General features: G+C 38.7%; 1 protein-coding gene across 1 annotated transcript in view; it reads right to left on the bottom strand.

Moving 5' to 3' along the window:
- The window catches only part of LOC109094041, a 30,389-nt gene extending 21,167 nt beyond the window's left edge, over window positions 1–9,222 (bottom strand). The window contains exons 1-2 of the mRNA XM_042768078.1: window positions 8,947–9,222; window positions 8,109–8,189 (exon numbers count right to left, since the gene is read on the bottom strand). Of these exons, the coding sequence (XP_042624012.1) occupies window positions 8,109–8,181 (73 nt within the window). The 5' untranslated portion in view covers window positions 8,182–8,189; window positions 8,947–9,222. The remainder of the gene's footprint in view (window positions 1–8,108; window positions 8,190–8,946) is intronic.
- Window positions 9,223–18,242: the final 9,020 nt, after the last annotated feature.

Genomic DNA, 18,242 nt, shown 5'->3' on the forward strand with positions numbered 1-18,242 from the left:
AATAAATACTACTATAAATAAATTCAACATACGAAAAAAAAAAAAAAAAAAAAAAAAAAGTGCAGCACGCTTATAATAAACTGATTTGATATTTTAATACATTGGTGTGAATGCTAATGTAACTTCATAGTTCTAGTACTTGGTGTGAACGACCTTAAAGGGATAGTTCACAAGAAAAGCAGCATGAACATTCAGCCAAATATCATCTTTTCTGTTTCCACAGAGGAAAATAAGTTGGAAACAAGTGAAGTGTGAGTTCATTTTAGGTCGATTTCATTACATCAACAGACTCCCTTTTGTGACGGCATAGTTTTAGTTCAGATAAGCTCTTGGCAGTGCTTCTGTTATCTCTGCAGACGTCACAGGGTTGGATCTCAGGCAATCTTCAGCATCTGGTCCACATCCAGTAGTTTTTCCCTGGGTTTTCCCAGGGATTTGCCTCTTTTCTCCTCCTCTGCATTGTTTTTCCCCTACTGTGAAAAAGCACCGTTCTCACACCTATTGACACACGACTCGATTTGTTTTCACTTTCATTTATTTGTTTGTTTATTTTTTATTAAACAGCTTAGAATCTTGGAACAAAAAACATTCCATGACAAAACATGGCTTTTATTAAAGAGTCATTTAAGTTTTGTTCCAAACCTCCTGTGTTTCAAACCCAGTAACACAATAATCACCCACAGATCCATAAAAATGATGCAACAGCAGAGCAACATGCTTGTGCAAAACAAATGTTTAAAGACAGAATCAGTGGAAAAGCTGCAGAATGAATGTTTTATTAATGCAACAATGTATTAATTTTATTTCATTTTTTATTTTTAATTATTATTATTAATCTATTATAAGTAATTATTATTAATAAACAATACTATTTTTATTTATTAATGTAAACATGCCTTCTACCAACATTTTACTGCTATGTTAGAATAAAAAATCTATTGATGCATTAATGTATTCACTGATGTTTCATTTAATGCATAAATGTCTTTGTTCAGCATGTTAGTGCCATGTTAAAAATACAAAAAAATGTTAAAATAAAAAATAAATTGTATTAATGCCTCAGATCATAATTTTGTGATATTTTTCTTGTAATATTTCTCAGAACTTCCCACAATATTATACTTTTAATCTCCTTTAATCTAATGTCAGAACATTATCCTCAAAACATTATGATTTATTCTTACAATTTTACAAACTTTTCCTTAGAATCTTAGTAATTTATTATTTTAATGTGGCACTACAATGCCATCAGACATACCTGATACTGTTTAAACATACATACTATTTATTTATTTATTTATTTTTTGATATTTAGGAACTTAATCTAATTAAAATGGACTATTGTCAATTTTATCAATATACCCTATCAATATACAGTATAAAAGCATTAAACATGCTTATGAAACACTCTATCGGGAATGATAAGTCCTGTTAGGAGTCTCATTTGCATACTGATATTGTTTTAAATCAGTCATATATTAGGTTGACTTTAGTTAGGATGCTGTGTTTGTGGTGGCTTCTGCTGATGCTGTGAGGAATCATTCATTCTCAAAGTCTTGGGGTTTTGATGCCAGAAGATAAGACTTTATTTTTCAGAGAAAATAAACAGGGGATACTTTTAAAAGACTCCAGAGTATGAAGCCGTATTGCCAGAGTCTCTATGACTAAATTAAAGAGAAGAGGAGAAAGCAGGCAGCATTGTCATGTCCCTTGATGTAAAGCAAAGAAAGAAGACTACATGCCAATTAAATGAACCGAGGCGGAAGGTGAGGTGTAAAGGAGCCGTATCCAAGAGATTAAATTTGACACCATGCCAAATTTTTCTAAAACACAAAACAAATAATCCCACTCAACTCTATCAAAGGCTTTCGCAGCATATAAGGATAAAATGACTTCTGGAGTTCCTGAGAAAGGAGTAAAAAATATTAGGAATCCTCCTTGTATTAAAAAAAGAATGTCTCCCTGGACAAAAACCTGTCTGATCTTGTGAAATTAGAGATGGTGAGACCTTCTGGAGACGAAGGCTCAGAATTTTTGATCAAATTTTAAAGTCAACATTTAACAGGGAAATTGGTCGATAACTTCCACAAAACGTAGGGTTCTTTTCTTTTTTAAGGATGAGGGAAATGGAGGCCTCATTAAGAGATGGTGGGAGATGGCCTACTATAAAGGAGTCATTATACAATGCTGCTAATAAAGGGGTTAGAGAAGATCTTCAGCCAGATTTGCTTCAAGTATATGGGAAAATCCAATGTATTGAAAATATTAAAATTTGCCTGAGAGTTAGACGAGTTCCCAGAAGAATATAAGTTAGTATAACAATCAGCAAAGGCCGCATTGATACCCACCTGATCAGATATCAGCTCCCCGAATGGAGATCTGACACATGGGATCCATCTGGAAGCACTAGAAGCACGTGTTAGACTTGGATGAACAACACCTTAATTAAGACATTAAGTAAGGTGAGTACATCATCGTGATTTATAACACATGATCATGATGTTTTCTTTGTTCACAAAAAACAAGGTCTTTACTATACACTTTGGATATAGCTATGTTTATGGTACATTATTCAAAAAAGCATTATTTCGTGCATGCAAGACTTTTTTTTTAATTATTAAAGGAATATTTAAAAAATCCACATTACCTCATGCATGCATACAGGCTAGAACAGTGTATCAATTAATGTAAGAACTAATGTTTTTTATTGAATATGATATGAGTTATCAAGCATGTTCATTTCTTCTTCATAGTAGGTAAACAGACAGACATTAACATTGGCCAATCACAGCACATAGTATGTGAATTCAATTCGTCATTAAAAAAGTCATTAATTCTGTTAACATCCAAATACAGTAGTCATCATTAACTAAGCATTAACTTCTCATGACTTCATCATGTGTGTGGCACCTCAACTAAAGTGGTAACCAGACCCCAACATTGGCCAATCACAGCACATATCATGTGCATTCTGTTAACATCCAAACACAGTAGCCATCATTAATTAAGCATTAGTTTCTCATGACTTCGTCATGTTTGTGGCCCCTCAACTAATGTGGTGACCAGACCCCAACATTGGCCAATCACAGCACATAGTATGTGAATTCTGTTAACATCCAAATATAGTAGTCATCATTAACTAAGCATTAGTTTCGCATGACTTCATCATGTTTGTGGCCCAAATGAATGAAACATGTACATTCGCTTCAAACTGGAATCATGGCTGAATATCCTGTGATGTCCACTTTCGCAGAGCACTTACGTTTGAATAGAACAAACGTATGAAGCGATAAAAGAAACATACAAAATGTGAAGAGCAGGTGGCACGAGGACTGGAATTGAGAACCACTACTCTACACTGCTCAAAACTCACATCAGTGGCAATTCCTTTACATATGTAATCGTACTTACAGACTGTGAGTCAGAACAGCCGCATTGTAGACTTCTCTCCCAGGGTCAGGTTAACAGTCCTCCATAAAATGGAACACTAAATATTTTGTTTGAACTGTTCTGGAACAGTGTTGTAAATACAACTGAACCACTGATTTCAAGTCGTGTCCTTTTTTGGAGGGCCAGACAAATTATTGCAAATGCAAAATGCACCAAGAGCTTGTAACACTCCAAAGAGAAAGGAAAAATTTAAATTGCATCTTTAAAGAAGAATGCAATGGGGAATGAAGTCACTCTATGTACCAGATGGCACATCATGCACAGCAAAATCCCCAGCTCTGAGTACATACTGTCCCAATCTACAGAGTGTTAAAGTAACTGTAGATTGGGACAATATGTACTCTGAGCAGAGTTAATTTATAAATTAATAAATTTATTAATAGAGTTAATTAATAAATTAACAAAACCATCTGAAGTAAAAAGGGAGGAATTGTAATTGTATTTTTTCAGTTTTTACTTTAACAAATGCACAAAGTTGGATAAAAGTGTTCAAAAGTCTGGAGTTAGTCTCTTCTATTCACCAAGGCTGAATTTATTTAATCACAAATACAGTAAAACTGTAATATTGTAATATTGTGAAAAAAAAAAAAAAAAAAACCTTTTCTATTTGAATCCTACATCTAAAATGTAATTTATTCCCGTGAGGCAAAGTCAGGCTATCAGCTCTCACACCACAAGCTCATTTTTTCTCATGCAGTGAAGGATAAACATTGCAGAGCAAACTTGCCAATAAGATAAGATACAGCAAGTTCTTCAGACCAATCAGAGAAATAAACAATTTAAAGATGGGATTATTCCCACGCATGCTAGTAATCAGTCTGACTACGTTATCACACCCAACAAAGGGGATGAGGCCATGTTGTGCTGCTTTAGAGAAGAGGAAGAGAAAAACAGGGGTGCACTCAAAAATCTGTTCATATACAGGTCCTTCTCAAAAAATTAGCATATTGTGAAAAAGTTCATTATTTTCCATAATGTAATGATAAAAATTAAACTTTCATATAGTTTAGATTCATTGCACACCAACTGAAATATTTCAGGTCTTTTATTGTTTAAATACTGATGATTTTGGCATACAGCTCATGAAAACCCAAAAATTCATATCTCAAAAAATTAGCATATCATGAAAAGGTTCTCTAAACGAGCCATTAACCTAATCATCTGAATCAACTAATTAACTCTAAACACCTGCAAAAGATTCCTGAGGCTTTTAAAAACTCCCAGCCTGGGTCATTACTCAAAACCGCAATCATGGGTAAGACTGCCGACCTGACTGCTGTCCAGAAGGCCATCATTGACACCCTCAAGCGAGAGGGTAAGACACAGAAAGAAATTTCTGAACGAATAGGCTGTTCCCAGAGTGCTGTATCAAGGCACCTCAGTGGGAAGTCTGTGGGAAGGAAAAAGTGTGGCAAAAAAAACGCTGCACAACGAGAAGAGGGTGACCGGACCCTGAGGAAGATTGTGGAGAAGGACCGATTCCAGACCTTGGGGGACCTGCGGAAGCAGTGGACTGAGTCTGGAGTAGAAACATCCAGAGCCACCGTGCACAGGCGTGTGCTTTTGAACCAGAAACAGTGGCAGAAGCGCCTGACCTGGGCTACAGAGAAGCAGCACTGGACTGTTGCTCAGTGGTCCAAAGTACTTTTTTCGGATGAAAGCAAATTTTTGCATGTCATTCGGAAATCAAGGTGCCAGAGTCTGGAGGAAGACTGGGGAGAAGGAAATGCCAAAATGCCTGAAGTCCAGTGTCAAGTACCCACAGTCAGTGATGGTCTGGGGTGCCATGTCAGCTGCTGGTGTTGGTCCACTGTGTTTTATCAAGGGCAGGGTCAATGCAGCTAGCTATCAGGAGATTTTGGGAGCACTTCATGCTTCCATCTGCTGAAAAGCTTTATGGAGATGAAGATTTCGTTTTTCAGCACGACCTGGCACCTGCTCACAGTGCAAAAACCACTGGTAAATGGTTTACTGACCATGGTATTACTGTGCTCAATTGGCCTGCCAACTCTCCTGACCTGAACCCCATAGAGAATCTGTGGGATATTGTGAAGAGAAAGTTGAGAGACGCAAGACCCAACACTCTGGATGAGCTTAAGGCCGCTATCGAAGCATCCTGGGCCTCCATAACACCTCAGCAGTGCCACAGGCTGATTGCCTCCATGCCACGCCGCATTGAAGCAGTCATTTCTGCAAAAGGATTCCCGACCAAGTATTGAGTGCATAACTGAACATAATTATTTGAAGGTTGACTTTTTTTGTATTAAAAAAACACTTTTCTTTTATTGGTCGGATGAAATATGCTAATTTTTTGAGATAGGAATTTTGGGTTTTCATGAGCTGAATGCCAAAATCATCAGTATTAAAACAATAAAAGACCTGAAATATTTCAGTTGGTGTGCAATGAATCTAAAATATATGAAAGTTTAATTTTTATCATTACATTATGGAAAATAATGAACTTTTTCACAATATGCTAATTTTTTGAGAAGGACCTGTAATTTAATTAGTTTGTGTGTGTGTGTGTGTGTTTGGGTAGTCCTATGTTCTGTGTTTTGTCTTAGCACCTTGGGCCTGGAGAAAGTGTTTTGTTTCACTGTATTTCAGAAAACTAATCTAAAGGTTGATTTAAACTGTACAGGTTTACACTACAATCCTTCTACCTTCCAATCTGTTTTATTAAAAAAACTAAACCCCAAAATGTCTAAATATTTAATGAAGAATAAGATAACTTGTAACTTGTCTAAGACAAATAAATAATGCATACATACAGATCAGCTCTTTGTACTCTTCACACATTTGACTCATTTATCTGCTAGAACTTACCCATAAACAGAGGATCCAGACATTCATCTTTAGAGAGTATCACAAGTCTTTATTCATTTCAATGTCCTTTTTTTAAAAAATAAGATACTCTACAAAACCACATAATACACACTATTATACAATAAAAAAAAACATCAATCATATAAAACACTCCAAAAAAATAAAAAAAAAAAGACAGATTTACTCTCACTCCTCCCAAATAAACACAAGGTTTGAGTTCATTAAAGTCATATACTCTGATCAAACAGATCAATAATATGCTGTTATTTCACAGAAATCAATATAAAATAGAAACAAGAGTTTTAAAACCTACAGCCAGAGATATATATTTAGTAGTCTGAGATATAAGATAGTGTAGAGTTTAATGGAGTTCAAATAAAGCTTGTGTTTCATGAGCACCACATGAAAAGTCACAATGAACAAAACTCGATGCTATAATATCTCAATTCCTGGAAGATCGTTGTCCTCATCATGTCTGACTCTCAGTAACATCCAGTTCTGGCATCTACAAAGTTTGGTGAAGTTTTGCAAATGATCGCCATGATGATGATGATGATGATGATGTTGATGAAACCAACCACAACCACAGTGATGACAGTACCCTTGAATCTTGGTGCTGACTCTGATGGGTTTTCTGGGTTCACATGTCTTGAGGAAACTGAAGAAATAATGAATAATTGTATTAAATATATAATAGCTTTCTTACCAAGAGTTTTACTATTATTTTCAGGTTTAATGGTCTTTGTTAACAGGTTTTAAACCACTGTTAGTAGATTGAACATAAATGTACATTTACAAAGATTTACTAAATTAGAAGCAAAAATGTTACAGTATGTAGTACCTGCGTCAAGAGTGAAGATTTCAGCTTTTCCCACTCCACAATTTGTTTGCACAAAGAACCTGAATTGTTCTCTCATCGCTGTAGTTGGAGTGTAGCTGCATGTGAAACTGTTTCTCTGTTCACAGGAGTTCACAAGAACATCTTGACGACAGATTGCGGAGTCATTAAAGATCTCAGGGTATTGAAACTTATACTTTATAATGCAGCATTCAGTGTTCTGCAGAGAGACGCTGCAGGTGAGAGTTACTTTTTTCCCCACAAATCCAGTCACATCATCACAGCTTACAATGACATCTGAAAAATAACAATGAATAGCATATAATAGAGGAAATGAAAAACAACAACAAAAAATATATTATAAAAATGTTATTTTTTGAGATCTCATGAAAATCTGCCCATGACAATCATACAATAAATATAGTCTTTCATTAGAGAACCTATTCATAAATAAAATCACTGTATTATATATTTTGTATGTTACATTTAGAATTTTATCTAGCCATGGGAAAGTCAGATATTTTATCATTTATTAAAACCATAACTGCAGTATAAATAGAAAATGTATTTACTAAAAGCAGATCAATACAGCAATCTCTGCATGCAGCCTTATCCTGAATGTTTCTTTCAATCATGTGCAGCAGATATAATCAGTGCAGAAAACACAAGATCCTGCAGTCATGACTGAAAATGAGATTTTGCACTTATCTGTATGAACACATTGTTTTACTTAAGAGAGCACATTAATGGGCAGGTTTTTTATTTTTATTTTTTTAACTGCTCTCTGACCATAATGGATTTCACTTCCTATTGTGTAAACTGTTCAAACAGTAAATCTGTATTTTGAATCACACTAAGAGTCAAATACTGGGTATTTTAAGAGCCACATGTTTTGTTTATCTATGAAACAGATTTGACCATGTTTTCATCATCTCAGATTTAGTCCCTCCTCTAAATTCTCACACACTTTCTATGGAAAAGTTTATTCTCTTACCATCATCAGCTTGACAGACAGCAGTAAAGGTCCAAACCAGAATGAACAGCTGCACAGCATTTACAGCATTCATGGTTGATTCTGCAGTAGAAAAAAAAAAAAAAAAAAAGATAGACATTTACATCAGAACGGAAACATTCTGACAGCCATACGTCATTTCATGACGACAGACGCAACACAACACTGTCATTATTTTTGTGTTATTTTTTGTGCTAGAGAGCACTAAACTTTAAAACCCTAAATAGGCTATAGGTCGTAATAAGGTGCTTGCACAAAAGACCTACAGGGTCAGTCTGATTCTTTTATGCTTCCAAGAAACACCTACATCTTCTAATGCATATTTACAGAATTTACAGCCTACTTGATCTAATACCAAGACTTAATATAATAATTACACAGTTTAAAAAAAAAAAAAAAAAAAAAAAAAAAATATTTACTTCTTCAGATACCACATTTAAATAATATAAAAGGTTTCACCCAACATAATAAATCATGCTTTAATTTAGAGGCGCTGAAGGAACACGTGAGTGCAAAATACAACCGCGAAATCACAAGATTTATTACAGTAAAGCACTGAGAGCACACACTAATGAAACACGTTCGTTCATTATAAATATATCCGCTGAATCCACAGAGCCACGACAGAAATTAAACACCATGACTTATTTTAGTATTATTGAAGATAATGCAATTCTGTTGCATTATCTTCACTGGGAGAACGTAAAAACAAATAATTCCGATGAAAACACTGCAACATTAATCAGACAAAATCATTTTAAAAGAATTCTATATTCATATGCATTTTGAAATATCTGCAAAATGTGTAGTGTAGACTTACTTGAAGATTTGCCCGTAGTTGGTTATGGATTATTAAAGGAGATTATTTCCCATTCAGAGAGAGTTATTGATCACCCGAGCTCTGTGTGTCTTCACAGTCTGAGTTCACTCCTCTCTGACTCTCTCTGCTGCTCACACGAGACTAAATACTGAACCTCTAAACTTTCACTTTTGACATGACACAAAGCTCCTCAAACAGACGCGGTTTGGCAATCGAGAGAAACGGGAGAACTCCGACTTGCAGCCGATTTGGCCCGTTGCCCTGTTCTTTTTTGACTTCGCCAAGTATTAAACTGCCAGCACCTGTTAGCAGCAGCACACTACTCATCACTCAAAACACTGTATGCTAAAGGACATCATTATTATGTTACATTATCATTATAAATGTTACAGTAGTAATTTAGCAGACAAATTCACATCATTTTAGAATAGGGTTAGAGGGAGTTAGGGCAGACAATAAAACCATTACAAAATGGTTTTCGTAAGTGAAAAACAATATTCCCATGTAATCGTTAATGTAGCTAATCATTTTGACATTTAGGCAGTTTAGAAAATATCAGGAGAAATGAAGAGACTGAAACAAGGGTGGTTGTATTTCACAATGATACAAATTACCGTCTCAGGTTACGAATGTAACCATGGTTCCCTAAATAGGGAACGAGACACTGCGTCCTCTAGGGGTCGCTATGGGGAACACCCCGTCGCGACCATAAAACAAACAACACAAAAAAAAAAAGTCCGAAGCACAACGAGTTGGCCGGCGACAGCCTCTGACGTCACTACCGGTGCGACTATAAAACAGGCACCGGGAAAACACGTCATTCACTTCTTCGTCTGAAGCTTGCGTCCGAAGCATGGCAGGGAGCTAGAGGACGCAGTGTCTCGTTCCCTACTCAGGGAACCATGGTTACATTCGTAACCTGAGACGTTCCCTTTCAAGGGAACTTCGAACTGCGTCCTCTAGGGGTCGCTATGGGGAACAGTATACCCACGCCGCCATGCTGAGTGAAGTGCAGGCCAGAATCATGGCGAACACTAAGTACCAACTCTACCATTTCAATGGGAGTTGCCCCCGGGACGTTTAGACGGCTGTCTGTGACAATACCCCTTACGGCCAAAGGCCTAAGCTACATACCCAACTTAATTGTTAGGGCCTCGGCCCGGTGGTAGAGCTAAAGGCTTGAAATCAGGAAAGATTCCTTTAAAGGGATACGGCTAGGAACCTAGTATTTTATACTAAGTCTTGCCTGTCACACAGGGGCTACAGCTTGCTTCCTCAAAAGCTTGCTGAAGGAGCTGTCTCAACAGATCTCCAGTAGCAACACCCTGTTTAGATAGGTATCCGAGGATACATGGGTGGAGTAGCGCCCAAGATGAACGGGGCTTTTACCAGCTCAAGAAAGGGCACGAATCAACCGCGCGAAGCCCTCACCATATAGGATTTTAGAAAGAACGCAGAGCACTAGCGTGCGAACTTACCACAGTGTGGATTTCAGAAAGTGTGCAAAGACTTCACGTGCACACTTACCATATCATGGATTTTCAAATACTGTTCTAAGGAGGGGCTCTCGTGGCACTCTGATAGAGCAGCTCATAGATGAAATGGTTTTGCATTTCAAATACAGCTGGAGCGCTCTGGGGAAAAAAACAGCGAACTCAATCTCATATGAGAAGAGAACTCCGAATTCAGAGTAGCGCGCTCATAGGCGACCCTTTTTGTAAAAGGGGAGTGCTGCTAAACTACCACGAGAATCGCCCAAATAGCCCCTCATATTGAGGGGAGCAATGCTTGAAGTGTATAAACAAATACATACTGGCTGAATGGAGCCCAATGAACCAAGGTCTAATCATCTCAAGAAAGGGAACGAGGCGGAGCGCGTAACCCTTACCGTACAGGATTTTTAGAAAGTGCGCATAGTCTTGCGTGCACACTTACCACTTACGTGGATTTAGAAAGTGCGCAAAGTGTTCACGTGCACACTGACCACTATGTGGTCTCCAGAAAGTACACAGAGCTTAGCGTGTGTACTTATAGGTTCCTAAGCGTCGCAGAGGCGCTGAACCGCACCGGAGAGGCAAGCTCGTTAATCTTGTACACCTCTGGTGAGGGGAGCATCACCTGAGGCAGTGTATACAGGAAGTCTTCTGTAACTACCACCTCCACTTCCCGCTGGATGCGATAGCACCACTAAGCAGCCAGGAGGCCCCTCAGGGTGACCTGGCTGGACATCCATGAAATTCCCTGCAGTGCTGTCTGATGATCAGCGAGGCTCCAGCAGAAACCTGTGATCTCGGTCGCCTAAACCAGAGCACAAGGCCGGACGGCCGGTGCTGACGAGTGTTTAGTACACGCCGTAACTGCTTAGCACTGTAAAGGAAACTCACAGAGTTTATTAGTAGACACATAACCACCAGCAATTTTTCATAAACATATACAGAAGGGTACATTTTTACTCACCCACCCTGCTGTACTGGAGCCACGCTCAAGGGGAGCCTCCTTTAGTCCGGACCATCAGTAAGGTGGTTACTATGAACATAGAACCAGCCAAAACATCATAGGTCCAGCATAGAAGACTGTTATGTTCGAGAATTTTCCACCTAACCTCGATCAGGTGGAGAGCTGGTGGTTACAGGGGAATTAGGCAGGGGAGGATAAAAAACAGAAATGACCACCCAAAGGGAATGAGTAGCTACCTAGGTATCGCTCTGATTCGGACGAGTACGCTGCCTCGTCTGAATCACATCCCTCAGGTCCTGCTTATGTCCTCGTGACCCACGATTCCTCTTACCCCTACCCGCAGGCGGGGGAGGAGCGCGAGCCACGACACTAGCCTTCTGCGCCCGTCTTTGATCCTCAGACCGAGACGGGCCAGGACCCCTATGTTGTTCGGGCTCGGACCTGGACCTTCGTGGAATGAAGGATTTAAAGGCAGCCCGAGCGCGTCCTTGCCTCCCTGAACTTCTCGACCACCGTCTCGACGGAGGTACAGAAAAGTTCAGAAGGCGAGACCGGAGCATCGAGAAGAAAGCCCCTTTCCTTCCTCCCGATGTCTGCCAGGTTCACCCACAGATGTCTCTCCGTTACCACCATGGCTGCCATAGACCTACCCATGGCGGAGGCAGCCTGCTTGGTAGCACGGAGAGAGAGGTCTGTGGTGCGGCGCAGCTCGGCTACCTGGTCAGCTGAAAGGCCCTCGCCTTTATCCAGGTCCTCCAGCAGATCAGCCTGAAGCACTGCCATTGTGTGCAACGAAGCCACAGCCTGACCTGCTGCTGCGTATGCTCTGCCATTTAAGCGGGATGTATCCTTTAGGGGCTTAGATGGCAAAGAGGGAGGTTTAAGAGAGGATGTTTCCCCCACAGAGAGATAGCTAGCCAGCGTCTCTTCTACAGGGGGCATCTTCTCATAGCCACTTTCGCGCATCCCCTCGATGTTGGCATAACTCGTATGCTGAAACCGATGGATGCGAGAAGAAAACGGCCTCTTCCATTCTTTTTCGATTTCTGTGTGTAACTCAGGCAAAAATGGAAGGCTCACCTGGGCTGGAGGGCTACGGTCAGACAAATAACGCTCGTCGAGGCGACCACGCGGCGTCACTTTGCTGGCACGCTTCCATAGCAAATCCAACTTTGCCGTGGCGCGCTCCATAACCTCTAACAGCTCCGCATACGCAGGGCAGGAAGATTGAGAAGGCTCAGCCTCAGCTTCTTCACCCTCAGACATCTCCCGCTCTTCCTGGGCAGAACCCAGCAGAGCACTAACTTCAGTATCAGAAAGTGTTAATGACAACACATCTTCTTCCTGAAGTTCACTCTCGTCTGCCGCCGAAGAGCGTGAAAGGGAAAGTCCCTCTCTAAACTCCTCAGCGAGATCCACCTGCGATCCCCATGAGCTCATTCTCCTCCGTGCCTCAGCAGCGGCGGGTCCTGAACCGCGGGAAGCAGATGGCTGTCCCTCTTTCCTCGAAAAGAGAGACAGCCGAGAGCAGAGCTTTTTCATAGAAAAACGCTCGCAATGCACGCAAATCGCCCCCTCAAGGACGTCGCGTGAGTGCTCTTCGCCCAAACAAAAGACGCAAAGACTGTGTGTGTCATCAGGTGTCAAATAACGCCAACACGGATGTACACACTGCCTAAACGCCTTGCTAGTGGATGCCATGATAATTACAGAGAAAGATCGCTCTTACCGTGGTCGTTTCTCAGATGCACGCTTCAAACAAAACAGTCAGTGAAGACGAAGAAGAGAATGATGTGTTTTCCCGGTGCCTGTTTTATAGTCGCACCGGTAGTGACGTCAGAGGCTGTCGCCGGCCAACTCGTTGGTGTTTTTTCATTTGTATGCTTCAGACACGGGTCACGACGAAGTGTTCCCCATAGCGACCCCTAGAGGACGCAGTTCGAAGTTCCCTTGAAAGGGAACTTAACAGTGCTTGTGAAAACTATAAAAACTCTATAAAGTGAATATACACAAAACCCAATAAAGCTACAGAAGTTACTTAGTTAAGACAAGAGCAGTGAGTGCTTCTCTATTTTTCTTTTGTTGTTTGATTAACATTATTTACATAAGAAATGCATATTGAGATATTTCAAATAAAAATGTATGTGTTCATCAGTAGTTGATTTTCTGTGCAATTATAGCCACCTGACTGTGTGAATGTCCATGAATATAAACGGTCAGAGCAGGGGTCAGAAAGCAAAAGTCCTGCCATATGTTTCTTCCATCCATAATCTGAGACAGATGATTTCACCAGAGGATGAACAAAGTCATTCCTTTCAAGTCACAAGCAAGTCTCCAGAAAAAATAAAAATATAGAAAACAAATACTGACCATCATGGAGGTCAGTGTTTGCTTTAGTTGGGCACTTGACTTCTTGTGTTAGATCTCTTTCTGTAGAAATGCACGTGGTGTTGTACAGTACATGAGGTGTCATTTATGTATGATGAATTAGTCATCATGAGCTGGCCTGATTATGTTCAAAATTACCAATATTTTTATTGAATAATTTATTAACAAATCAACAACAATCAAAAACTACAGCATGCAAGCAAAGTTTTGCTCTAATGGTTATAATGAATTAATTTTTAATCTTTGTAATGCACATAAAATGTTGAAGTACTGCATTACTTAGACACACAGACATCAAGAACCAGCATATGAATCTCAACAATGGTGACAATCAACAAAATGCTTCATGCTGCAACACATGTTGGGTAATACCATAGTAAAAACTCCCATCATGCCCTGCAATATGAAAAATGTATGTCAACATACATCATTGAGGATCGTATGATAAGTGTTAATGTCTAGAAGCCTGAGCTGATACAGTTCTTTCTTTTTGTTCATTGTTGAAGTATTACAGTGGAATGTTTAATGGTATTTTTTTTTTTTTTTTTGCAGTTCTGTAAAAGCTGAAAGGCAGTTTAAAAAGCAAAGAGAGACACCACTTCATGACGTTCACTCAAATGAGTTAAGCAGAAAGCATAAGCTAAACTACTACTTCAAGCTTTTGATTCAGCAATGCACAAATGTTTGCTTGTGAAACAATATTGCATTTACTTGGAAGCAAATTACATTGAATTCCTAAAAGGCTCAAGAGACAAACTAAAGCAAACCTTTACCATAATTATGGTGGCATCCAGTGTTTTTCTTTTTCTCGAGTTAATTTCATCCAAGGCTGTGGCTGAAGTCAGATGTGGTTCTTGTGTTTCTCTTTTCTTCAACGATGTTGATTGTTAACAGCAGGTGTTCATCACTAATTCACAATCATCATTTAATTAGACACTTAATTATCTCATTAACTTGAACTCTTTAAAAACTTGGGATTTGATTTAGGCTTTATTATGACTTGAAAGGAATGACTTGGTTCCTCCTCTTGTGAAATCATCTGTCTCAGACCATGGTTGGAAAAAACATATGGCAAGACTTTTACTTTCTGACCCGTGGATTTCCCCCTCTGTCACTGGGTCAAAACAACCCAATAGAGCTGGGTTTGTCCCTTTTAAACCCAGCAATTTTTAGAGTGCAGGAGTCATAAGGAGGATTTTATTTACAGATGGTTGAGTCATTATCCAAGACTGTTTAAACTTGTAATTTATAATGCAGCATTTAGTGTGCTGCTTAGAGATGAATGTGTGAAGCTACCGGTGTCATCCGCGTCCAGTTATTTTAACTGCACAACTGTTATAGTATTATAATGTTATGTTGTAATTATAAACACACTGATTTATAGCATAAAAAGGCTTAACCGTTTTCTGCACTTTGTTTTTCATGTAATTCATAATTGAATTCAACCAGACAAGAAACATTCTGCTGCTTTGCATCTTCAGTATATTAGGCTTGTGAAAATAAAGTTGATGTGTGCATATTTTAAAATAAAAATATTATCTGCAACTTATTCAAATTCAAGACATGGTTACGGCCTTGAATACCTATTAACCTTCTGTACAGGGATCAAAATCAATGTTTTAGTGGCTTAATATAAGAACTTTTAATAACTTTAACTAAATTAATATACTAGACTTAACTGGCTGTATTTACCTTTATATAGTCATACACATGACCCTCTTCCAAAGGGGTCAAGATAGCTTTGTATCTTCCATTTACCTGAACACATTTTTTCTTTGAATGGCACATTTTTTAGTAAAGCTGTTTATGACAACATGCATTGTTAAGAGTAGTATATAAAGAAAACTGAATTCATTGGATAAACATTTATCCACCCACAAGAGAACCTGCCATTACAAAATCTTTTCTTCATCAAAGGTAAAAAGGTTTTAAATGGATTAACTCAGTTCTAAATGCACAGTTGTTAAACCACTTAAAAAATTCCATCAAATTGAGCAATACAAGCCTCCACCAGTGAGCCTCAAGGGAGGTGTTTTCAGGTTGCTTTAGGGTCATGACTTTCCCTCTACATTTGCCTATTGTAATCATTGCTTTGAAATCTGCCATCAAAAGTACATCTGTGTCTTGCCAATATTTTTCCATTTCATCACCAAATTAGGCTCCAACTCTCTGCGTCACATGAAAGAGAAGCAGTCCAAGTATAAAAGCTCAGCTGAGCAACAAATAATCATTGAGTCAGTGTGAGTTGTTATAGTCTGAGGCAAACAGGCAAATATCTGTCCCTGTAACTTGCTTAAACTCCCCAAAAGAAGTCAAAAGAAAAAACAAAACGGGTTCAGTTTGCAATACATAGGTATCTTAAGTGTAATATCATTGACAGTCTTGTACATCACTGTATACGTATACGTTATATATATATAACGTAGAGTCTGAATTTGAATTTGATCACTGGGCCTTATTGCTTTGCTTACTCCATATTACTATGAAGGAAAAGTATATTGCTGACTGACTGCGGTCCCAGACTTGTGCGTCTTTCTTCCAAGATCTGCCCAAACACACTGAATGCCCTGATGGCGCACTAGATGTGGGAATGCTCAAAATAAAATGTGTGAATTTTGAGAGGACAGGAAATCTCTCTTTCCCATTTTTTTCAGTGACAAATGAGAATTGTTTCCAAATGTCTGAAATGCCTTGCTTTCCTTTTGTCAAGTAAAGACCAGCTTTAATTTTCTTCTCAACTTCTTGTGTTGACTCCATTTCTACTACACACCAACGTTCCCCGCAGATCTCCTGCGAAATGTTCTGACGGCCCACTCCCGCCCGCAGCAAAGGTAAACCCACCCACTCCCGCGAGATTTGCGTTGGGTCCCGCGGGAGCCCAAACCCAATGCAGCCCTCTACTACAGACCGGAAGTTCAGTAAACTCAAAAAAGCTTTACAGCAAATTAACCTCATTCTTAAGTTGGTTCAACTTTATTTTCTTCTTTTAATTTACAGCTTCAAATCTTGATTTCAAACTTCTTTCACAGATTCCTGTATGGCCTTCACTTTAAAAATCAAACACAGAGATTGCAAACCATACTGTAAACAAAAAAGACTTTTTTTACAGAAAAATATTTATTTGACAATTCTGCCAAGCGACACATTTTGTGTCAACATGAAATGCAAAACTTGGACTTGGATACAGTTCTACTCCAGTCAGCAAAATAAAATAAATAAAATATAAATAAATTAAAACGCAAAAAGAGAGGCAATCTTGAAATGACTTTAAAGTGCTGGAGTAAAACAACACAAATGCTTTTAAAGTGCTAAACAAAATTGTTATACACTGTTATACAGCTACTGAACTAACAGGAAAAAAAAATCAGTACTTGCAGTTTTGATTAGCCATATGAACTGCAGCTACTTAAACTTTAACAATTTGTTTTTGAAGGACTGGACTCTTGCAGAGCACTGGGGGTCAAGGCCGATAAACACTTTCTGAATTTTTTCAAAAGTGTATTTTAGTTCTTAAGAATAGTTAATGTTGAGGGCATAAATCAAGCCAAATAGAAGAGCAACAGCTGTAGGGAGGTCTTGAACCCTTATCCAGCAATACTTGCTCCTCTAGAACTATAGACAGGCACCTTATATTTGTGTTTAAATGAATGGTGGCAACATCATCTTCAAAGACAGTAAAGATCCCCATCTTCATCCATTTTGTGTGAGTGTCTTCTGGGTCTGTGTCCTGCAGCAAAAAAATAACAAAGACAGAATCCAACCACATTTTTAAATTGATTGAATTCTGCTGGACCACAAAGAGTTTTTTAATATTGTTTGGTCATTTTCCATTGTGTTTGCTTGGATATAAAACTTCCTTTTTAATTTAAATTTTATCTTTAATTACTATGAAGGAAAATTATATTGCTGACTAACTGTGGTCCCAGATTTGTGCGTCTTTCTTCCAAGATCTGCCCACACACACTGAATGCCCCTCTGATGGAGCACTAGATGTGGGAATGCTCAAAATAAAATGTGTGAATTTTGAGAGGACAGGAAATCACTCTTTCCCATTTTTTTCAGTGACAAATGAGAATTGTTTCCAGATGTCTGACTTGCCTTGCTTTGCTTTTGTCAAGTAAAGACCAGCTTTAATTTTCTTCTCAACTTCTTGTGTTGACTCCATTTCTACTACACACCAACGTTCCCCGCAGATTTCCTGTGAAATGTTCTGAAATGTTTAATTTTAATTGCTTTGCTTACTCCATATTTCTATGAAGGAAAATTATATTGTTAACTGACTGTGGTCCCAGACTTGTGCGTCTTTCTTACAAGATTCGCCCATACAAATTGAATGCCCCTCTGATGGAGCACTAGATGTGGGAATGCTCAAAATAAAACGTGAATTTTGAGAGGACAGGAAAGCTGCATTTCCTTCCCTTCCCTGACAGGACAGGACAGGACAGGAAATG

The sequence above is a fragment of the Cyprinus carpio genome, chromosome A12 (genome assembly GCF_018340385.1).
Source record: "Cyprinus carpio isolate SPL01 chromosome A12, ASM1834038v1, whole genome shotgun sequence".
Taxonomy (NCBI): domain Eukaryota; kingdom Metazoa; phylum Chordata; class Actinopteri; order Cypriniformes; family Cyprinidae; genus Cyprinus; species Cyprinus carpio.